The sequence below is a fragment of the Larimichthys crocea genome, chromosome II (assembly GCF_000972845.2).
Source record: "Larimichthys crocea isolate SSNF chromosome II, L_crocea_2.0, whole genome shotgun sequence".
NCBI lineage: Eukaryota > Metazoa > Chordata > Actinopteri > Sciaenidae > Larimichthys > Larimichthys crocea.
The window spans coordinates 2,349,931-2,374,838 of NC_040012.1; the positions used below are offsets into that span (position 1 = coordinate 2,349,931).

At 42.7% G+C, this 24,908-nt stretch overlaps 1 protein-coding gene across 5 annotated transcripts in view; it reads left to right on the forward strand.

Moving 5' to 3' along the window:
- LOC104935900 (contactin-associated protein-like 4) overlaps positions 1-24,908 on the forward strand; it is a 160,709-nt gene that overhangs the window by 724 nt on the left and 135,077 nt on the right. Inside the window, exons 2-5 of one of the 5 annotated variants that reach the window (XM_027291868.1) lie at positions 31-74; positions 1,079-1,134; positions 1,225-1,308; positions 4,415-4,488. In XM_027291868.1, the coding sequence (XP_027147669.1) occupies positions 4,469-4,488 (20 nt within the window). In that variant the 5' untranslated portion in view covers positions 31-74; positions 1,079-1,134; positions 1,225-1,308; positions 4,415-4,468. Of the gene's footprint in view, positions 1-30; positions 75-1,078; positions 1,135-1,224; positions 1,309-4,414; positions 4,489-24,908 lie in introns of those variants that run through there. The other 4 variants (XM_027291863.1, XM_027291866.1, XM_027291864.1 and 1 more) reach the window with 4 other exon arrangements.

A 24,908-nucleotide genomic window follows, 5' to 3' on the forward strand; every position in this document is an offset into this window, starting at 1 on the left:
ACCAACATTTTAATTTTGTTTGACATTTAGCTGCTTTTATTGCCTTTTGACACCAATATAAGGACAAGTAAAAGGTAGGTAGTTGTCTCTTGATTATTTTTTACAAGATTTAACACCAGTGAAGATGTTTTTATAATTAAAAATCAATTTCCCATCTCAAAGATGCATCAAATTGAAGCTCGGGATGAAGAAACTGATTTTTTGTGTCTTTTATTCAACATTTGTAGCTTTATATTCATAGTCTTTGTCGAACTGCCTCTTTTTACAATGATAATATTACAGAACTTGCACATTTCATACATGAAAATAGGAAAAACACAAAGATTTAAGGAAAAGAAAGATAAAATAAGTAAAAACTTCTGCAAGGAAAGCTTTATAATATCAAATCTAACATTATCTGACACGTTTCAGATTCACATTTTTTTGCAGAAGCTTAAAAAAAAGGTTTGAGTTTTCAGATCTTTGGTGTCTGCTCTGGGCTAAAACCTCCATAATGGATTTTTATCACAGATTTCATGGTGTAAAAAGAGAAATGCAAAGCATTCAGCACGGGGGGCAAAGGTTTTCTTTTTATTCCGTTGTGGAAATATCTCCTATTTTTTGGGGGGGGAGAACATTTTGACTCCCTGACCTGCTGATTTCACGTCTGATTGCTTCAGATCCACAGGACAAAGAAGTATGTGACCTTCGAGAAATGCACATCAAATCTATTTCCGCTTCTGTCAACAGGATTCCCCCCGAACACTGAACACGCCGGATTAGTTTTATGAGTTAAAGCGTGAAAACATGAGCGGCCCTGGAGGAGAAGATATCTGCTAAAAAAGAATCCGACCGATGCTGTCACGCCCTGCCATCACAGGCACATGTGTGAAATAACGTGGAGATAGCATGCAGCTCACAAACTGATGTGATGTTGCTGATTTAAAATGATGTGCAGGCTTCTACTTCAGAAGCTCAGGAAGCTTTTCATGCTTCAAACTGCAGATCAGCATTCGATAAGAGTGTTTGGACTCTACAGGCAGCAGGAAGAGAAATATAATGATCATAACAATGATTGATGTTGTCACTCTGTTCTCAGTTACAGGTTGCACGAAGCAGCCAAACACTGTCAGAAGAACGTTTCTGTGTTCGTCAGTAAGCTCACGTCACGTTCAGGTCTTAAAGGTCGCCCAGAAATCACACTTTTCGTTTTTGGATTTTGTTGTTTGTGATTCTGTTTTTCAGCAGGTGCGTGCGGAGGACTGCTTGTTGTCGATGACGTAGCTGATCACAACCGACGTGGTGACGGATAAAGTCTGCACCAGCCAGGTGTGTTCACTGTTTGTGCTCGTGAAGTTAATACCTGATAACGCGAGCTGAGTGATTGTCAGTAGACCACATGGGAGGAGGATAGCGAGGCGGTGTTGATCAGATTGTTTTTTTTGACGACATCGATACTTATAACGCAAAGTATCGATACTTTTGACAACCCTACTCAGGAATAGTCATCAATCCTCAGATGTGTCAGGGTTTTCTGGGATGAAGGAGCTGAGCCTTCCCCTGTCTGCTCTCAGTATTTGCTATTTATTGCAGGACAGTACGTGTTCAGTTGTTTGAAGTCAAAGCTACATTCAAATTCAGATCTATATTTTTGATCAGGTTGACTTTGGATTATTCTTTGTTATTGTTGTTCATTATGTGTTATAATCCATAAATTTCACTTTCAGCAGTCAGTAATTGTGAAAAGTGTTTACGCAAGGTCCGAGTATTATCCTGAGTATAATCTACAAACGCTACGGAGAGCTGAAAACCTTCACATGACGCTGAGTTCACTTGTGATAAAGTCTGAAGACGAACGGATCTGTCGCTGTCCAAGGTGCTGATCCTGAGAGCCCTGAGGGCCAAGAAACACTGACCCACAGCATATATAAAGTTATATAAAGCTAAAATATGCCCCAAGGAAGATTCTTCACATGACTCTTAATATACACTCCTACCTGTAAGGACTGCTACTTCCCAAAAGTGCCAAATCACGATCATACACTCGGCCTTACAGGGCTAAATTACACGATACTGTAACAGGTCCCAGGCAGAGTACCTGTATACAGATAAGGTTCCTGAACAGGAGAAAGAATGAGACAGGCGAGAAGCACGTCGCCTCCCACTGCTAACACTGAACAGCTCTCTTTGCTTTGGCTTTTACCAAGAGGTAATAATATTTTCAAAATAAAACAAACAAAATGACATAAAACGTGACCTTACATTTCACGGGCGTCACACTACCTGCCAGACAACAAACAGCAGACGGAAAGATGGCGAGTACCAGGTGAACAAAGCGGAGCATCTGGCAGCTAAAGATCCAGATGTTTCCGCTGCGACTGAGTGGCCTAAAAAAGTGAATGAAGTTCAGGTTTACACAACTTTCCTGCTCAGGATGATTTATCTGACAGATTTATGGTCACTCTCTGTCTGCTCTCGTGTTTACGTTTTCAGCCGACTTTAAAAAAGGCAAAGCAAAGTTAACCGCTGTTAGCTCGTGGCCTGCGCGGTCTCACAACATTGCACCTTAATTTATCTGGGGAGAGACTTCTGCTGAGCTTGCCTGCTCCTTTTTAGGACTGCCCTACTTTAAATTGCTCCAGTTTTTCAGAGCTACACCTGAGAGAGGCGGCGAGGACAACCAACTGTTCCTCTGATAGTCATTGACTGGGTACAGATTTGCCAGTTAAACAGAATTTTCTAATGACTTTAACCTGAATAAAGTCACAGTATACAGTCTGTGTATTGTAAACAAAATAGTTTTAAATGCCTAAGACTCATGTTACAAGGTTAAACCACAGTGACATGAAAGAAAGAGGCTGTAGGAGTGGAAATATGATGTTTTTATCTGGGCTGCAACTGAAAATTATTCTTATCATCCATTTTTTTATTTGAATCAGGCACATCGCTGCTTGCAGCAGCCCAGCTGACATCGTAACATGACTTCTTTTGTCCGACCAGCAGTCTTAAACACAAAGAAATTCAATTAACAATTATTCTGAGCAGAGAAAAGCAGCAAATCCTCACATTTGAGATGCTTAAATAAAGAAACGTTGGGCTGTTTGGAGGTCTGCAGTCAAGAACCAGGCTTAGTTTCACACTTATTAAGCCAGAATATGAGAAAAATTATTCAGTAACACCCGATGAAAGCGGCTTTATATCAAGGTTAACAGATTAGTGCAGTAAATCGGGGAGGGAGCTTTATGCCTGATTTCTGCAGCCAGTCTGAGGAGTTGAACGTTGGCCTTGCAGTGCACCCTCAGAATTATAAGCAACTCCAATCTGAAAGTTAATATCAATCCTCTGTGAACTCGGCCTTTACAGAATGAGCAGATGCTTCTGTTAACATTGAAATTACACGCTAGCTGTCGCCGGCGCCGGCGCCACCACCGCCGCCTGTTCTCCACAGAGAGGCTGTCACGCCGGTGCCCCCGGGGCCCAGTGTCGGGCTCCGGCAGTGGGGGGGACGAACATTAGCAGCCGTTCTCCCCTCTCCTCAGCATCCGCTACACTTCACCCTCAGCCCTTTGTGGCTCCCACTGATAAGGCCAAGCTAATATCTGCTCAGTCGCTGGCTGCATGGCAAATGATAAACACGGGCTGAGCTGCTGTCCACGGCATCAGGACACAAACGGTGGGCAGATGTTTTCACAGCATACAGTCTGAAGAAAATCACTGTAAACAAGACACGGATGGAATATGAATTAGTAAGGAGTATTTTGAATGAATCTGTTGATTCTTTTGTGGAATTATTTATTAATGAGTCTATCATCTATCCTTAGGTTACACAGGGTCACGCGTGGGCATCGACGTCCTCGGCAGCAGTAGTTGTTTGGCTTTGCTTATCTCAACACTGTGGTGACCGAAGGGTTTTCAGATCTAACCAATCAGATCGGTCAAACCTCCACGGTCAGCCTGACATGTCTCTGAAACTGAGACTATCCAGGTGGATTCATGGACTTAACTCTGATACTCTTCCTGTTGTGTCCTGACTTTGTTTACTTCACTAACCCAGCTTCTAAATCTGAGTCTGAGTGAAATAAAAAGTTATTCCCTGATTGTTTCAACACAAATAGACACGCCGCACCGTCACACGGGATCTTGTCTGAATGTGCCCTTAGACATTTACGGCTTCATATTTGAATATATTAGTAGCTGTGCATCAGAAATTCTCCCCGCAGATGCGTAGTATCAAAAACTCACCTCACACCTGAGGTCAGATTTCACCTAACGAAGGTCTGAGCATCGAAAACGTGTTAATAAAGTGAGCACAGTTCATTATTATTGTACTTTCTCATCATTCTAATTTGTTTTAATTTAATTTGTGCTTTCTTAATAAGATGTCCTGACTGTCTGTTACATTAATTAACAGAATGTTTCCACATTCATTAAACAGCGGAGTGACAGCCGGCCTCAGAGGGCGGACGGAGACACACGAGGAGCATCGACAATGGAAGAAGACGTTGACAGGTCAAACACACACACACACACTCACATTGTCTTATATCTCTTCCCTAAGTGTGTGTGTGTGTGTGTTACAACCCCTGAGGAACTGGCTTTCCATCCACACTCCACACATATAAGTCCAGACAATAACTCCTCTGTGTCTCCTGCTACCAGCCCTGCATGGTAATTACACTCTCCTTAGTCGTTTGAACACAAACACACACACAAACTCACGCTCACTTAGAGGCTGACGGCGTTCCTCTCTGACTCCGGCTAGCAGCTCTGCATGATGATTACGCTCCCCCCATTTATGCTGCCAAACGCCGCCACGTCTCTTTGCTCTGAACCCCAGACTCAGTGCTAACAGCGAGTGGCGACGTGCTTCACTCAGAGACTTCAGTGAATCGAAGCCAAAGAAAGAGAGAGAGAGTCTTTACATGCAGAACAACCACTTCATGCTGAGCAGCTTTGCTGTATTGAACTTTCCTCGAAGAGTGTTTATAGTTTATCAGTCCAGGAAAGAGGTCTCATGGGTACAAACAGTAAATAAAACGGATTAAATTGAAGAAAATGGAGAGCTGGAATGGATTGTTGTGGTATAAAAGTGACAGAATGAACAGAACTCCTCCACTTAAATACAATAATAGGATTTATTTGTAGTGTTAAAATACACTCACTGAAACCAGGCTGCCGTACTGTCTAATTTTGTACAACCCTGATTCAACGATTGAGAAGCAAAGACAGGTTTTTCACGAGTTGGAGGTTTATTTCTCTCAGATTTGTTCAAATCTGTGTCAGTGAGAACTTGTGAGAGTAATCCATCCACCTGACAGATGTGGCGTAGGCAGAAAGTGATTAACCAGACTGATCTTTGTGTTCAACATCATTTATTTTAATGTTGTCCGAGTACAATCTGTAATCATATGTCTGGGAAATATTTCAAAGTCATGTTTCAATGAATCTTAGTGAAATAGCTGTGATATGTATGGATATGAATGAATGTGCCTATGGGCAAGATGCTGAACTGTGAATGCGTATGATATGATACACACACCGATGGCGCAGCCTTCGGGGTTCAGTATCTTGCCCAAGGACACTTGGACATGCAGACTGGAGGAGTCATGGATCAAACTGCCGATCATCTGATTAGTGGACGATCCGCTCGACCTCCTAAGCCAGAGTAGTTGAAGTACAGTGAACAGACTCTGAAAGGTGGATTTACACTGTTGACAGATGTTGTCAGATTTGCATTGTGCCATCTAATTTTATACCAGTCGAAAAGCAATGACAATCAGTTAGACATGACTAAAACTAGCCACCACCATAAGAAGCCAATACACCAAGCTTCTCGTAGTACTCATTTTCCTACATCACACAAATGCATGCTGGTGTGATTGGGCATCTCAGCAAGACGTTTAAGGTGATTTTGGCACTATAGACGGCTAAATATGAGCTGTTTTTGGAAATGAAAACCAACAGATGAGTTATTTCGTTCGAAATCCGTTGACCTGACTGACTGAGTAGCTGAAGCTGAGCTAGTTTGCTTGCAAAACAGCACAACAGCCAAAGCTGCCTTTGTTATTACAGACTCTCAGCTGGCTTTTGTCTCCACGAGGCTTCGAGCTTCAGCGGTTCCTGCAGTCTGTGTGAAAGATCTCTATTATGATTGACCGCAGTGACAGAGCTCCAGGTAGCTAAACGTCCGTCTGGTTGGCAGCCAGGTTTGTGAGGCAGCTAAACCAACAGGATGAAGTGTGGCTGGAAAAGACGCTCCATCTCTCAGAACGCTGTTCTGAATTTCTGCCTCTTCTGAATTGCAGACATGATTGTCGAGTTTCTCCTTATCTGTCAGAATGAGCTGAAAAACTCATCCTGTCAAAATATATTTCACACCTCACTCCTTCCTAACCTGGTTTTCACCCTTTCCTGCTCTCCCCGAGCAAAAGCGTTGACGTGCGGGTTGATATTGATATCTGCATGGTATTGCATGAGGTTGCATTTTCCCTGTGGGAAATAGCATTGAAGAGGTTTAAGATGCGAGAACACTGTTGCAAAGAGACTGATGTTAAAAATCCAAACTGTCAGGTGAGTTTTCTGCATGTCAGTAACTCGGAGCAAGAAAAAGCCTGAGAACATAGGTAGTTAAGAGTGTAGATCACAACTCATGAACTCCATCAACATGTGGTGGGTGAACACAAGACGTCTTTTAAAAGAATTTAGGATAGCAGTACTGCTCAAGATCACCATAAAAATGGACCCTTTTAAGAGACCATTTCTCAGGACTGGGTGGGAAGTGTTGTACTGCCGTGGACGGTGAGCAGCAGAAAAACACATTTTCACCACAAGAAATATATCTGTTAGAGTTATAAGTGTACATTATATTGACATTCAGTTCACCGCCTTACTTAGCCGCCCAATGAACACAGGAGTTGCTGGTCCAAAGCTACCTGGATCGGTTAGTGTTATTGTGACGCCGTTAGTGCATTTATTTGGATTCAAACTTATGTTACTTGGTGCAAATCGAAGCATTGGTCGACCAAGAACACCGTCCATGTTCTTCAAGGTAAAGTTACTATTTTTGTCTGGTGGTTCCGATAAGAGAGTGATTTTTCTTCTTTTTTTTTTGTAATAAATGTCCAGTAATAAATCCCAAGTCAATACAAATATCATGAACGTTGACAAAAAAATTTCAAATTTGGGTTGAAACTTGATAGAAGGCCCTAAAGTACGAAGTTAGAAGGCTGCGTTGGGTTTCCAGTGACTTTAATATTCAGCTTTGGGCCTCTTCTTTGATCGTGTTGGCTGAGGCCAAACTAAACTCACACCCCGCTGTGATTGCTTGGCATTACTCAGTCCTCACTTTCTGATGTATTTGAAGCCAAGCCTCAGCAAGCAGATGGCCTCATTTGGCTCCAAAATGAGAGATTTACTCTTTTGTGTGAAGTGACAACTATTCCACAAGTTGATTGATAGTCTGAAGCCGGGGAGATTCGGGGCAGGATTTGGCTGTGAGTGACTTTAATAACGCATATGCTCAACGTAGATACATGTGTGATTATCCTGCTTTGACCCAGTAATCATAAGACGCTGATAGAGCGGATGTTAAGTCCCGTCTATTGACACTGAATCTTGAGATCTAGAAGCTGACGAGTGTTAAGATTTTAACAAACACGAGGTTTCTCCCTCCTCGGTGTTTGATCCCCACGTTTGTATTTCCTCACCGCTTGTAGCAAAGGTGCCAGTTTCCTCTTGACATTTTGGTTCGATGACTGACAGCAAAATGGCAATGTTACCAAGTTAATGAGATTTATCCAGAAAGGCCAATCTGCCGATCCGCTGAGACGCGGTGACATTTCTCTCGCTGTAGATTGATCGATAAGTAGCCAGAGCGTCCCCACAGGCCAAACATTAAAACAAAAACACCCAAAAAGAATTGACTTGAAAATGAAATGACTCTCCGGAAACCAAACAAACTCTTTTTTTTCTCATGCAGAACAGATTGTGTTGAACTTTTGCATTATTCTAAAATATGCCATTTACAAATGGCACCGTCATTACATCGGTATGAAAATGCAGGGAACAAAATCAGACGAGCACAGTGGCATTTTATTAATTCTTTTATTTGTTTATTGGACAAACAGGGACATTTATTTTGCATATGAACAGGTTTTATGTTTTAATATGCAGCCGAGGAGCACAGACATATTTAGTTTGCTCAACTCAAACCAACAGCATTATATCTATGCTACCAGGTGCAGCCCCGGCAAAATATAAATTAGCTGCCTGTTCATTGTCAGTTTGTCTGCTATAAATTCTGCCTTTATTAAAAATATGAATGTTCAGTTTGAGTCACGCTGTCTCTAAGTTCATTGAGGCTGAGGTCTGATTTAAAGATTTCGTATTTATGCAGCACAGGTCGGCGCATTTAGCTGGCACCGCACCATCATCCATTTTCATCCCATTGTTATCAGCCACACTGAGCCGCTGCATGTTCTTACTGTAGAAGCGCCACAGGTTGGCAAAGAGCTCCAAACAAAGCCGCATTCACAGTCTCTGAACACATGCCAAACTTCTCTGCAAAGCATATTAGTGTGTGCAGCTCACAGCACTGTCTGTGAAACATCTCATAGATTGTCTGCTTTATGAAAGCAAATCTATTTAATCTTTGCCGACATTAGCAGCACTACAAAGCTTCAGTAAACTTCAGTAAGTAAGTTTACCGAATCATCTGCATACATAAGGTGACTGATTAAACCATACATCCTCTGTGTTACGTGCATGTACCTGCATACGCCTCAATAGTACGAATAAATTTGAATTTTTACCTCTCTCACGGCGAGAGAAGTGGCAGAGCTGTTGTATCGGATCACATCTGTTGACTTAACAGTCAGATAAATATGAGATAACTTCATTTTGAAGAGCCCGGTGTTTACATATCGCCTCACTGTCACAATTCTTTAAATCTGAAGATTTTCTGACTTGTTCCTGATTTCCACATACGGTAACCTGATGAGTTATTCCCCCGTGTGTGCACTGTGCATGAAGAAGCTTCTTCTACACGACATGAATGAATTCTTCTAAAAAGATTCAAATATTTTATACTTTTCTAGTTTGCATTTTTAAATCCCCACAGACAGAAACGGTTCTGTTGTTTGGATGTCTGCTGGCTGTAGCGGTGATACAGATCAGTAGTGAAAGTCACAGAGTCAGATCAACCCTAGCAGTGTGTGTGTGTGTGTGTGTGTGTTTCAGTGTGTGTGTGTGTGTGTTTCAGTGTGTGTGGCAGGCATTAATCCAAAAACTGTTTCTCCAACTTGCCTGAGGGTGCAGCTGTCTCCATCAAGGGCAAATGGAAGCAAATAATAGAGCGGATTAGCATAAAGTGTCAAGAAACAGCTCAGGGATTTGTCGCCACACTTCCACTGCACACTGTCTCCAGTAAATGTATTCACTGCATAACATGACAGCAGGGGAAACGCGTCCTCCTCAACTCGCGACGTCAAGGCTGAGCGGCTGTTTTGTTTTGCCTTTTGTTTCGACAGTGGGAGAACCTCAATCTGAAATCATTAAATAAATCCTGCAGATCGTCGCAGCATCTGCTAACAGAGCATGCTTGGTTAGATCAGTGAGTTTCCTGCTCCGCAGGGAGACTGTCAAACAAAAGCAGGAGGAACGGCACGTCGTGATTTTACATGCTCAGTTAAGTTTGACCACCGTGTCGGCTTCGAGCTCTCGCTGTCTTGCCTGATTACTCCCAACAAGTTCCACTTCTCCAGTCATTTGCTGTCAACAGGTTCCAGTGGAAAACATCACACGCTTTGATTCCTGAAGTCATTTACATAATAGCTGCCCTCTCTGGCTTTTTTGAGCCTCTTGAAGGAAAAAGCAAATATTTTTTCAGTTGTTTCCTCCTTTCTGTACGACCTACCAGGATCTTGTGTTGTGTTGTTTGTCTGTTTCCTGTGAGGACGGAGGAGGTGTGCTGGCAGAGAGCGGAGATGCTTATGTCTCCTGATCTGCTTTTTTCTCCATGTTTCCATCACTAATCGCTGTCGAACTGAAACCCGCCAGAGCAACACAACAATCCTGGAAATCACAGCGAGGTGAATTAAAGTGGGTGAATCCTTTTGCTGTGTGTTATACAGGTTAACAGGCTCGACTGTGGAGGTGAGAATAATGCCGGGATGCTGCAGAGAGAGGCAGAGATGCCGAGAGAGAGACAGGCAGTCGTTCTGACTTATGTAAATTTCCAGAAGCTGTTTCCAGTAATCGTTTCCATTGTAGATTGTGATGTAATTATGCTGCTGCTGGCTGCTGATAAACCTTTGGAAGAGTCTGGTCTCTGCTGGATTCTATCAGGAGGCCGTCAGACAGGAAGCACCGGCTCCACCAGGCAGCCAGGATGGGGTTTTTCAAGGGTTTTTCTTTTTGGTTGCAGTAGTTTTTCCTCTTTGTCTCTGCACCAGCAAGATGACGCAGCATGTGAAGACAGAGGCAGCGTACAGAGACAGATATCAGCACCTCTGTGTCATCATGTGTACACGCAGCTCGCTGGATGTTCTTATCTGCAGCAGCTCACAGGACCGAGAGTGTATGGACTCTGAGTTTAGACGGTCCCGGCGGAGATGAAACCACTGAGTGTGGAGGAGGTGTTCGACTTCACAGGACTTCTCCGTCTGTCATCTCTGACAGTTTGCTGACCAGTCACTGAAAGTTTTAACACTGAGAGACACATGATGGAAGCAAAGATGGAAAGAGTTCTTTAAACTACATGCAGGACAAAAACATACATGCAGTCAATTTTCCTGACAGAGATTTGTTCGTATATTCAGAAAATAGTTTTAATGACAGTGCGTCTGCTTTTCTCTATCAGCAGCATTAACCTTATAAACATGTTTATATCTGTCCAGTTGGGAACTGGTTCCAAATTGTTCAATCCATGGGAGTCACATACCTCAGAGCTTGTCAGTTTATTTTGTCAATAACCGTTTACATCAATAACATCAGATTCATGCGTCTGCGCTGCTGGAAACTTGAGTCGTGGTGGAGAGGAAGTGTAGCTTTATGTCACATAGACAGGTGACAGCGGTGCTCGTCGTAAAGCCAGAGCAATGCTGTGCTGCTAGAAAAATGATTTTTCCAGACAAATATGATGCAGCAGTGTTTCTGCTTTTGGTAAACTCTGAACCTCCGAGTCCAACCACAAACGAGACCATGAAACACGTGCTTTAATGTGTCCGTTATACTGACCTTGATTGAACTGAATGTGAGATGAAGCCAGTGTTCCTAAAACAAAAATAATGCGTGCAACAATAGAGCAATCGGGTTTATAAGACTTCCATAACTGATCACTGTTTTTTTAGAATAGCGTGTGTTTGTGTGTGAGAGACGCAGGCACACAAACTCGTCGTCTCATGCTTTATGTATTTACTGTAAGCGAGGCGTTTGTTGAAAGTAATAGTCCGTTCTGAATAATTCAAAGTCTCTAAATTCAGCACGGATTCGGTGTCCTCTCCAGCTCTTCATGCATCCAGTGTGCGCTTGAATCGTTGCTTTTTAAAAGAAACTCTTGCTCGCTAAATGACTTCCTCTCTGTTTGCTCAGGCGCAGAGCTGAGAGGGCTGAGCTGTTTGATAACTTTAAACCACTCAGAGTGAAGATAATTACTCCTCGGGACTGTCGCAAAGTCTCTCAGAGAAGCAGAAGCGAAGCTTTTCTGCATGCACAGCCTTCAACTTTAAAGTTGGAGTATGCACACTTTAATTTACTGTGATCACCAGCGTTGTTGTTATTCAGCCCCGAGCAGACTGAGCCACAGCTGATGACTGTCAATAACACTTCTTGTAGGTGTAATCTTATAAATTATAAATGTGTCCCACGAGCTGAAGTTAAAGCTGCTGCATGGACTTCCTCCACTAAGATATGATAAACAAGATCCAGAATTATATTGTTTAACTCGCAGCTGCAGCAGACACACCTGCCTCTCATTATTTATTAACATCATAACTATCATTAGGGAGAATCATCGGCAACTAATGAGGCATCTGTGCAAAGAACTGTTAAAAAAACAAAACAGCTTTTGCACATGAAGAGGAAAAACTCCAAACAAACTTCTCGGCGTGCCGCTCTCCGCTGACTCTTTACCTGCTGCAGCCGAATGCCGATGGAGAAACAAAAACCTCTCCGTAAAGCTTTGTTTCATATTTCAAGCAACAAAAACAAGTCCAAGGTCATTTCATCACGGCAGCAACACAGCACACAACAGGAGGTGTTTGTGTCCAGCGGGAGTTCAGTGATGGCGTCCTTGGCCAAACTCCGAACTGGATGAGCGGCGAGCTCTGGTGAAAGAGGCGCTTTCACAGCTCGGACGCTTGGCATTCAGAGTGCACTGCGTGTTACGTGACCCTGGATTATAATGGAAATATCCAGAGCAGAATATCACTTTAATCAATATTCAATTGAAAGTATTTTTAGTTGGAGCAGTCCTTTACACGCTGCAGCAATCTGACACAGCCTGTAGCTCGGGAAAACAGACGGAGGATGGTAACATGTCCCAGACCTGCTGTCTGCCTAAAGGAAGCTGGAGGCGTGTTGCTGTTTACTGCAGGGCAAAATCATTAACTTATTATTATGTTGTGTGTGTAAGGATTTTTACAACGCATGAAAAATTCAACAAGAGCTAATTGCTGCGTTTTCATATTTCAAGTCTCGTAAACAGAAAACTGGATCCACAATAAGCCCAAATCTGACGTACCCAGTCACTGGACTGTTTGCTGACTTCTAACATTCATCCAGTTCACTAAAGTCGGTCTAAGTGCTGCTAATTGATCCTTAATCTAAACTGTATCAAGTCCCAAAAATCCAATTAAATGTTCATTTTGATGGTCAGGGTTATATTAGTTTTAAAGAATTGAGAATCTTCCATCCAGGACTGTGGCGTTATGTCTACAGCTATCTGTCTGCTATATATGTACACATTTTATCTATTTATCAAATTAAATAGTTAGTGCATTTAATGACAGCACAATATTATTACACAGTTTCCTAGAAAAGAGCTGAAATGTATTCGACAATTCAGAGAAAAAGACGATGCAATCTGGTACCAATTATAGGGGAAATGAATGCAGTATTCAGTTGGTACACTGCCAGTTAATTAGGTCCAGTTAATTGCTAGCCTAATGCAGAGTGTCTTTACGTTTGCAGCAGGCCAGATGAATATGCAAAATGTATTTGTCTGCATGCACAGTTCAATGCATTCAACTTAGTTTCCAGTAATAAATATTTACCTAACCTGTCATTAGTTACGTAAATGCATTTGCTACCAGATCACATAAAAAGTTCTTTGCAGGAAATTTCCTTTAAAATTTTGGAATATGTGTCTGTAAGGTGAATCGACACCCGTCTGATCTGTGATCTGCAAACACCTGATTCATGAATCTATTAAGTGTTCACAGCGTGTCCTGCATTGATAGAAACCAGTAAAAACAAAAGTAACGCTGCACACAGCAGCACAGAGAGGCGGACAGTGTTATCACTCTCTGTATAAAGATTCTCTGCGTGTCTGCTGGATTATTTTTTTGTACCTAGAAAGTGTAGAGAGCGGACCCAGCTGAGCCTGCACGCTGTGTGGATTCCTGCCTGCTTTCACACCTCCATGCACAACATTTTAATGATGAGCTTTGCGGCCGCAGAGTTCCTGTTGTCTGTGTTTTAACAAAGAGGAGATGAAGAAGGACAGGGCTGTACATCAGAGCTGAAGGACGAGGTCAGACAAACAAGCAGGGAGCAAACATTCGGGATCAAATCTCCAACCTGAGGGTTAAAATGTTCACAGCTCTGGATGCTGCTGGCAGACAGGCGACTGTATTTTGTTTCTTTGTTTTATTCAGATAATACTGACGTCTTTCGTTCTATGTCTGTCGAGTTGGGAGTGTGCACACTCTTGTTCGGTTGGTGTGAGCTGATGTGAGCTGATGAGTCTTTTCAGCCTCGACAAGGAGCATTTCAGTGGTTACATTGTGCTGCAGCTTCCTGGCGGCGACAAAGAAGTTGCACAGACTGAAACAAAAGCTGCAGCTCCATTTAAAAGCTGTGAGTGTGCAGCTGCTATTCTGTGAGAGGAAATATCACTCGGCTGCCAAATCACGAGTCCGAGTCCAGTTTGAAGAGCGGCACAACGCCGACCCGTCCTCTTTGTGTGGTCAACAGTAGCTGGCATGTCTCTGTCTGCTGGATGTTTGCTGATGTCTTCCTGGCTGTGTCATCATGAATCGTCGTTTTTCAAGTTCAGACTCAGCAGTCTGATGTCTGTGAACAGCCTCCACCCAAATTAGTGTTATCTTTTTTCCAGAAGATGTGACTGTGGTCTGTCCCACAGTGTTTTATAGCTTCACTAGAGAACCACAACTATCCCTCACTGCTCACTGGATCCACTCTGTTCCCATGGTAACCATGTTAAGGCCACGAGCCGGTCCAGAGGAGGCGAGACCTTTTCTTCCTCCCTCTGTGGTGCTGTTATCATTTTTTGCTGCTGTGGTAGAGGCTGCCAGTGCATGACAAATGAACAATCATCAGGTTGTTGTGTGTTTCTCTTTAGGTTCTTCTTACTTAAACTCAGACGGTGAAACTCCAGACTGAACTTTGTGCAGTGTAACCGGGCTCAGAGAGTAAATCTCTCTGAAAGACAGACGCCGAGCTGGGCTGACTGCTGTTGGACTAGTCAGTAATAATAGCTGCTGCTGTGTCATGTGTTCTTGACCTTGCTTGATGTTTGGCTGTGATGTAATCAGAATACACGTGTGCAGCTGAACATATTGACCACAGTGGTATTGCATTCTGAAGCTGACAGTGCTAAATTGTCACTTATCATATCTATTTTTAAGAAAATACAAACACAGTAGGATTCAGTGCCACGGATGCGCTGTCAGTTTTCATACCACAGTATACCATGGTGTACTGATGACACACATTGCATTTCCACATTTGTATTTTGCTTCTAGAGCAGCTTTATGTTCTGATCTAAGTGTTGCACTACCAGGACCAGAGCTGAACTTAACGTGGTGTGTCTGAGTTCTTTTAATTCCAATTTCGGTCATTAAATTTATGCATTTGTTGCTTCTTATTTTTGGTTCTTAAAACAGCCAATAATCACTAAGGACTTCAAAATAAAAGCTTTCCATACAGTGAATGAATGAACAAAACTATGAAGCTTTCTCTAATTACGCCAACTAGTAACTTATATTAGAGAGTAACTACTTACTTGGGAATAAAGTAGTTCATATGAGAAGTGACTGGCACAATGTTCACTGCAGCCACACAGACTTGAGGTTGAGGTGGAAGTCTGTGGAGTTTGTTTACTGCTGGGAATCCATGCTCTACAAAATGTACACACTCCCAGTATGCAGAGAAAGTTTGGATGAAAGCGTCCACTAAACACTTTTTTTGTTTAAACACAAAAAAGCTCTTCTTGCTTCTCCTTTGGGGCCGTTTTTGTACTCAATCTCTCAGTCGCCTCCTAACGAGGTCTCAAACATGAAAAAAGTAATTAAAGTGTGTGAAGGAGGAAAGTGAGAGGAGAGAGCAGAGAGCGGGGAAAGTGAGAGAAAGAAAGGAAACGAGAGCAGGAGACAAAAGGGCAGACGCTGGAGGGGAGGAGTGCACGACAGGAGGTGAGGAGGAGAGGAGAAGAAGCTTGTTGACTCCAGACCTCTCATTATAAAGGTCATTAGTGGCTCCATGTCCTCTGGGTGCTGATTAATAACATCATTTAGATCAAAAGGCCGCTTAACTCCAGACCTCTGAATTATAGTTTAGAGAAAATAAGGTCACCGTGAAGGCGCTGTCTCTCTGCAGTGAACAAAACTTTTATCTCAAACTTTAAACCTTGACAGCTGAACATATATTTAGTTTTTCTTTTGTGTTTTAATCTCTACTGTCCGATCGCCTCACGTCACATTCATTCAGTCCCCACATTTTCTGTCTAATTTCATGAACCCAGCGGCACATTTGACTCCCTCGCTCTCTCTCTCTCTACACCTGGCTCAGTTTAAATTTTAATCTCTCCTCTTGGCAGTGTTCATTATGTGTGTAATTGTCCTGTTTCTTTAGTGGCTGACTTTGCCTGCAGCCCAGAGAGCAGAACAGAGCTGCAGCCGGGGTTGTTAATGACAGCAGAGAAGAGTCATGGAGTCAGACGAAGGTTCAGGAGTCTCACTGACAAACCACTGACAAGGTTTTTTTGGTGACGCAGTGTTAAAGTCACTTTTCCGTCGTACCTCCTTGCCCACATTTTGTCTCGTCTACTTCTGCTGCTGACTTCCTACACGTCCCAGAATGACGACGTTCTGACAACAACTCCCCGGAGAACGACTCTGAGGATTTCTGTCTCTGGGTTTGAAGTGAAGCGGAGACACTGACAGTGATAATGTACTCAAACAGCAACATGTCTTGTAGACCACTGCTGGTGACAATATTCAGTTTACTGTGATGTGTCATCAAGAAAAGAAACAAATCTTGTTTTCTTTGGTTTTTCCCCTTCAGGCCCCATGTATGAACTTCAGTTTATAAACTGGCTTAAACAGCATTTGTTACGAGCAGCATCTCTCAGTTATGTCAACTCTTTAGTCAGCTGTCGCTTCTCTCAACTTTTTTCATGATTGTGACCATTTTTAAGGAAGTAAGTCAGGATTAATGCGAGTCTGCCAGGTGTTGGCTCAGTTCATCAGAGCTTCTTGTCTCTGGAAGTCAAATTAATCGGAGCAGTGAGAGTGAAGCAGAACACTCAGCTGAAAGACATTACATAAATATCAGAACTTCCCTCGCTTTGGGGCAGCGCTCCAGCTCTGGCTTAGCCTCCTGCAGGCTTAGTCTGTTGATACCTTAAGACCCACTTTGTTCTCTGGCTTCTAACTGTTTAAACCGCACTGTAACTGTGTGTCTGTCTTTGTGCAGCATGTATAAACTTAGATAAACGTATCTACAGCACATAGAGCTGGTGTCTAAACTTTGTTTTCAGTTTTAATGGTATTCATAGCTGAAGTTAGTCCGTGTCAGAGGTTACTCAAGTTTAAGCAGGTGGAAAGTAAATTTAAGTGGTCAGAGCTTAAATCTGTTCCTCTGAAATTACAAGGTTACTCTTTCTTTGAAGTTCACCTCACCCATCATTTCATTAACAACCCGACTCCGTCCAGGTGAAAGACCCACCGCTGCCTCCTAATGAAACGGCAGCTACAGAGTCTGCACAGGCGAGCGCTCTCCTCCTCCTCCTCCTCCTCCACATTTATAGTATCACTAGCAGGGTGCTGCAGGCGTCCTGCTGCACCGATCTGAGGCCGGGATCAGAGGAGAGGCGGATAGACGGTGAAGCTCTTCTTTCTCCTCCTCATCTGGGATTCTCTCCTTTCCCCGCGCTCTGTTTAACGCCTCAACGGTTATCAAATCATTAATTAAGCCTGCATCAAATCAACTCCCACAGAGCCCTGTGTGTGTGTGTGTGTGTGTGTGTGTGTGTGGTGTGTGTGTGTGTGTGTGTGTGTGTGTGTGTACGTGTGAGAGAGAGAGGTCTGCAGGCAGCTAGTTTTATGCTCTTCAAATGCAAATATGAAGAAGAGAAGTCCTCGTGTTGTTCTGTGAAGACGTTGGAAGTTTTATTAGAGTTCCTGCTGAATTAAACCGGACAGAGATTCTCACATCTGCATGAAAACAAATATTTGATTAATTAAAGTCACCTGCAGAGAATGAACATCATTCTTTTCTATTATTGCGTTAACGTGCCGTGGATGACAGTTCATAACTTCAATCTTTTCACACATGGCCTGTCAGGAGGATGAATGAAAGTTCTTCTCATTCTTTGGCCTCGGGGATGCAGGCTGTCAGTCCGTGCTTGGAAACATTTACTGTGGCTGAGTTTAGTTTTCAACTCGTGGTTCAGAAGGTTGTTTACTGCTTAGGAGGAACGACTCGACTTAAAAATGCTGCAAACATTTATGATTTTTTATGTTTCCTGTTTTGTTGTTTTCTTGCAGACAGAAAGTATAAATGAAGCTGTAAGTGTAGAGTAGAGTATTGTTGCATCGTGGAAGATGCTGTGAGTTTGATTTGTTTGTGTTTTAACTATTTAATTTCATTTTTGGAATCATTTTTTATATTTTAGTGTTGCAGCTTTTAGGTCTTGCTAAACTGGCAATGCATTTTTATTTATTCACTTTTCTTTATTTTAATGTCTTACTGTTATATTGCTGATATAAGTCCAGCAAAATTCGATTCATTGTCATCTATTATTAAATCTTTTATGTGCATTTTTGTATGAAAGGTGCAAAATTTCAAGTGCCGCACCAATTTGCCTCCAGGGCAGCTGTTTTCTGTTTGAATCACGGTAACTATTGTTCATAAAATCATATCACTCCGGGTATCCAACAGCAGCCACCACTAGTTTGTCCTTCACGAATATTTGTGTTACAACAGGAAAATTTATCTCTTTTCATGGGAAAAAATGAGCGGCAACCTCCGTGCCCCGTCCATATCCTGCAAAAACTTGAGGCACATAACTCGTCTTCAAATGCTTCACTTTTATTTCAAACAGTCACAGAAAAGCCACCCTGTCTGATCGGGGCCTTATATAGTTACATTCGACCGTGCATCATGACGTCAGACGCCCACAGTGTAATCCAAAAGGAAAACAGACTGTAAGCTCATTATATGTAAAGTGTAAAAATAAGATGACTATTAATAAACAGAAGCACATGAAGAGCAGCTTTAATCTCACTGCAGAGGCTCAGTGCTTGTTTCAAGTCTTTCCATGTTAGTTTACAGCCACGCTTCATGCATGTTTCATGTACGTCCACACATCGAACGCATCACAAAGTCTTCAGAAGCTTCAGTCAGAGACATTTCATCAAGTATCAACACACCAAGGTCACATTTAACTAACTGAACTGCCGACACTTACGACGCCGCGTTGTGTATTCTCTGTTGCTACAAAAACACCATGACAGCTTATTTAATGTTTCTCGGCACTGACAAAAGATGCGACGGATTCTTCTCTCAGCGACTTTTCTTTAGAAATGTTTTCTCCGCCGAGCTGTCAGTGTCGGATGGATGAAAGGATGCACAAAAACATCGCTTAGCAACAGGGAACTCGTCAGCGGAGGATCGAAAATAAATCATCTCAAAACAAACACACAGTCGCTTCAAACAATAATTAAGTTGTAAGAAATGTATAAAACATGAGAGGTCTCAACCTGCTGTCTACAGCCGCAGCAGAGCCACAGTATTTCACAGTGTACGTGGCTTTCACTCTAATGTATCATTTGTTGAGCGTCTGTATACGTTGGTGATCGGTCATTCTTAAGTATACAGGAAAGAAAGATTGTGCCCTTTGTCTGGTGGAAATATACTTTGTTCATACCCAAAAGGAAATTGACTTTTTGACTCGTAGCGCTATGGAACAATGTCTTGATGGGTGGGTCCCTGTTTCGCGTGTATGCGGATGACATGATGCACTTTCCTGACAATAATTTTCAAATTATTGTCCACTGATTGACAGGCGATGGTAACGCGGCAACAAAACTGTAATAAACACTGACTGTAAATAGAACTTTGTTTAGAAGAAAACTTTACAGGGTACAAACCTCGGAACTATAAACATCTAGGGCTGGCCTGGCCAACCGGCGGCTCCCGAGCCTCATGCGGCTCTTTAACTAGTTTCATGCGGCTCTTCAGGAGCTTTCACATGACATGCGTCAAATATGCTTGGTTGGCGTTGTCATTCATTCCTACGGCTAGATGGCACGCTGACCAGGTAAGCCTGTTTGAGTGACGTCAAATGCGCGACAAGAGAATCTTTGGCGCGACTTCATTTGCGTTGTAAACTATTTCCGTCATGTTAGCTCTCAAAATGGCAGGGGAAAAAAGCACGTTGTTGAACGTAATGGCAAGCTGATCTGCCTTATATGTCACGCAGCATTAGCGCATTTCAAAGCTTCAAATCTTCAGCGTCACTTCAGCTCACTCCATCCTAACATCGAACAGGAATTTCCAAAAGGGACTGAACTTCGCAAGCACAAGTTGGTCGCTTTGAAAAGTCAGGCAGAAAAGCAGATGCAGTTTTTCAATATTAGCTGTTGAAAATAACTGATATTATCATGTTGGTGTGGTTATTTTCATTAAATCTGGCTGAGCAGAGGTCTGTGTGTGCGTGCGTGTGCGTGCATACATGATTAAGGAATGGGATGATGTTCATGTGTGCCCATGTGTATGATGTGGCTCTTTGCAGTAACACAGAAAAAAAAAGTGGCTCTTAGTCTCTGACTAGTTGGCCACCCCTGATCTAGGGTATCTCATGTTCCAGTGTTTATTTAGTCCATTTTTCACTAACGATAACTCAATAGAAACTTTTATATGATGACAAAAATGACAATATATCAATCTATCAAATGAAATAAACAATTAAGTTGACTAAAATATGACGATGACATGATGCATGTTACTTAAAATATTCTAAGACTAAACTTTTCTGTCACGTTTCAGTCAGTAAATTTTGTTTATCACACTTTGCTGAATGTTTTCTCGGCCTTACTTTTACCATCATCAGGCTCATTGTGAGTTCACATCACGGCATCACAATAACAGCAGGAGTCAGTGTACTGTGGAGGAGAGAGAGTTTAAAGAAGTGATGAACGTGTGATCTGACAGAGAGCGACAGACAGGTGAAGGTGTGACAGCGCTCACTGAAGCGTCATTACCATTCAGCTCGTCGCTGACATTACTGACCACATTTCACACACTGACCCTGTTAACTTCCATTTCATAGCCACATAATGGAGGCTGCAGAGGTTGACGTGTGTGTGTGTGTGTGTGTGTGTGTGTGTGTGTGTGTGTGTTAATCTACCAGCAAATGATGATGATGATTACAGAAAATCTTCCCAATCAGAGCCTCCTCGAGAAAGAATCTCGAGCAGTCACTCAGAGCGTCTCCTGAGTCTTGCCGAGTGAAGATTTGTGTTTCTAAAATGTAATCAAAGCTCTGATTGGCCGAGCATCCAAACCGACACAGAATTTCTTTGTCTCTCAAATCAGAAACTGAATGTTGAACTGCATCAAAATCACACCAGAAACCCAGAAATCATTCAACAGGAGTGGATAACCTCTAACGCAGAGCAGAGTCAACCCGTTAACATCTCTGCAGGCGACCATCTGAAATACAAAAACACAAAATTTACAACAAGGAAGGAAGGAATGCATCAACCAGCAGCTGTGACACAAAGTTTGTCTTCAATATGTCAAAGCTTTGTTAGCACTTACTGAAGGAATGGACGCAGATGGATTTAATTTGATTCCTCCACCATAGCACCAGATGTGTTCAGAAGTTCAGACCTATCTTAGTTATACCGTATTTTCCGGACTATAAGCCGCTACTTTTTTCCCACGCTTTGAACCATGCGGCTTATACAAAGATGCGGCTTTTCTATTGATTTTTCTTCAGCCGCCATGGGGCGCTCTAACAGGAAGTGCAAAAACGAGACAGATAGGGGAAGTCAGTGCTAGTTTTTATTTAGCACATGCAACACAACATGCACAACGAATTATTAACAGCAAATTATTTTCGCACCCTCTCCCCCTCATCATGGAAAGCACACGAAGAAGTTCGAATGATGCAGCTTTTAAGTTGAAGGCCGTCGATCTGACTATCCATGAAGGAAACAGAGCTGCTGCACGTAAGCTTGGCGTTAATGAATCCATGGTGAGACGTTGGAGACGGCAGCGGGAAGAACTCATTCATTAATAAATAAAAATTTATGGTACAAAATCTTTCTGTGTATCCGGTAAATATCTAAGTTCTCAACCTGGATATCGGCTTATAGTCCGGTGTGGCTTATATATGTAAAATTTTATTTTATTTTAAAAAACGGCTTATATTCAGGTGCGCTCTATAGTCTGGAAAATACGGTAATTAAGTTGTGATTTATACGTTACTAAAATAAAAGTGGTGCTGGAACAGCCCCGGATTCTCTGTGGCTTCTCGTGGGGTCAAAGATGATCCACAGTGCAGCCGTGACGCGTCACAGCCGTATCTGGTTAGAATCCAGCATGTAATTAGTAAAGACCTCACTAATTGACATGATATTTCCATATCAATATAGCTTCGATGCCAAGTGACTCATGCCAGCCAGAAAGCTAATCCGCACAGCGACCATGACAATGGACTGAGGCTTAGTCTAACCGCTTATACAACGTGGCAAAGAGGTTTCCCACAGACGTTACACTTTCTTATTTAATTATCAACTTTATTTTATTGTTTTTGGTGTCTGCTCAATTAGATTTTTCTTTCAGCTCCTCCTGCTTTCTTCTGACTTTCTTTCAGCAGTATTCAGTGGAGAGTCTCAGTCATCCAGGTCATCTTTGAAAGAGGTGAAGAAACACTCCTCATTAGAAGTCTGTTTTATAAAGTTGTGTTATTTTCAGTTATTGTCCTGCACACCGAGTGCAGTCTGGTCTCCAGACCGGGTTAGATCTCAGGTTCTTTCACACCGGCACAATGAATGCCTTGCTCGCGGGCTCGTCAGCAGCTCATCGGTGGATTAAATGACTCAGATTTAACCGCGATAAACGTGAGAGAGAGAGGGTGAATAAATGTTTGTGTGGTCTCTCTGAGGAGCTCCATTCACCGGCTGAACACACGGCTCCAGTGTCCCGTCTGCTCGCTCTTTTCTTTCCACGCAGACACCTGGACGGCCGACGCGTCGGACAAAAAGAGCCTTTATTCCTCTGCTTCTATCTCCGCTCCTCCTCTGTCGCTCTTTCATTCTGGCCATGTTGGAATATGTTACATGAAGGTTGGCTGAATTTTTCAAATGTCTCTCTCTCAGTCTCTTTGTTCCCTCTCGACGTCAGCCTCCTCTTGTTACCTTACTCCCTTGCCCTCTTGTCACTTTTTTTTTTTCTCGGCCTCTGTTGTTTGCTCTCAGTTGAAATCCATTACTACCTGGCAGCAGCTTGAAAGTCTCTGTCGTGTCTTTGAGGTCGGTTATATCACGATCTGAGCCGTAGCGACTTCACAAAGATGAGCACTGACATGCAGACGCCTTAACGAAACTTATTGCTATGTTATGATTCGTTCACATCCACCAGTTTACTGTAGCTGTGTTAGAAAACCTCGATGGTCGCGTGTTGGTGTGTGTAGTCGTGTCTTTATTGTCAGTGTGAAAGCTGCCACACAGAACTCCGCTGATTGTTTTTGGAGGTTTCTATCTGTAACGTTTTGTTGTAATTATCTGACGAGTGCCACAGGCGAACAATGAATGTTCAGAAAGACACCAAACTAATTAAGTGACTGAAAAGGACATGATCTGTCTCTGTGCCAAATTAAATGTATCAGAGCACAGAGATGTGGACATCTTAACTAATCGAACTACGCTACAAAGCTTAATGAAGCTTCGTGGTGGCTTTATCTGCGCTCCATGTCAGCGGGGACGCATCCAGGTGAGAGAGAAAGTCCTACAGAAACTTCTTTTGGCTGACGTTCACCTCGACAAGATTATGTCACAACGATCAGGTTCATTACAACTTATAAGCTCTTCTAGTGTTGCCCATCGTCTGTATCTGTCATGTTTTCTCAGTCGCCCGGTCGTGCCGCTTCGCACTTCACAACGTCAGAAAATCTGACGTTACCTGACTCAACATGATACCCAATTCCTGATACCTGGCTGTGGTCATCAAGTCCTCGTCTGTACCTTGTAAGTGTCAGCTAAATGAATAAATGAAACCTGTCTGATTGTCTGACTGTCTGAGTGCTGTAGCGTTTTGAGATCTCAGCGCTTGAGTTGGAGGCTACAAGGGCTAGAAGGGCTCCTGGGGAGGTCTGCTTTGTACACCAACCTTTGGTTTACTGATCGCATTCAAACCGTAACTTAAAGATATTTCAGGATTTCAGGGACGCTACTTTGGCATTAAGGAGCATTCTTAAATCTAATTAAAAACATTCACACATCTGATTTAATGACACAACTCTTTTAATTAGTGGAAAATAGCAGTAACGCCGAGGATGGTTCTGTCAACACGTCTTTCATCCTTCAGTGTTGAAACAGCCTCAGCAATTAACACAATTTCCACCGGTCACTTCGAAAAGCAATTTGGCTTCTTTTGTCACCTATCAGCCTTTGGACGGAGCTGAAACGAAAGGATTGGATTTCATTTACAAAGACGTCTTTGTGTGTTGTGGATTAGCATAATTTAGGAAGGTCAAGGCTAAAGACCTGATTTCTACTTTATATCCTCAAAGGTCAGTAAACAGGATGTGATGACAAACTGTCTGGACCTGACCTCTGATATCAGGGAAGAGGATTCCCGTGAGATTAGGCATTAAAAGCACTCACAAATATCATTGAGCTCTTATTAGCTGCATCACTAAAAGGTCTGGGCTTCGTGCCATGCAGCCTCTACAAACCCGCGACACACTGGCTGATATTTGGGATTTACTGCAGGAAATCACCTCTCAAAGGAAGTAAACTTCCAGCCTGAAGACGTGAGGAGGCCGAGCGGCCACAAACTGGATAATTGTTGTCTGTTAGCGAGGGCTCAGCGAGGACATTGATGGGAGTCGAGGCGTTGATAATTCTTTCAGGTGTGAGGCTTTGGTTCGCTGTGATCTCAGTATTTTTATCTCCCTCATTCATATTCCAGACGAGAAGCTCAGACTGTGTCAAATGGGTGATAATTACACAGAGCTGAGAGAGTGTGACTGAGCCCAGTCCAGCTCTGCCGATGGGAAGAATGGTTAGATGGTTAGAGACCTGCAGTTCACAATGCTAACTGTCTTTGTGATTCTTTATAGTTCATCAAATATAACGTGGGCGATCACTGTTTTAAAATTTTCTGTTAAAGTTGATGAAGCTCAAAGGATTGTTTGACCTCCTCCTCCAAACTGATGTTCAAGGCACAGCAGGCTC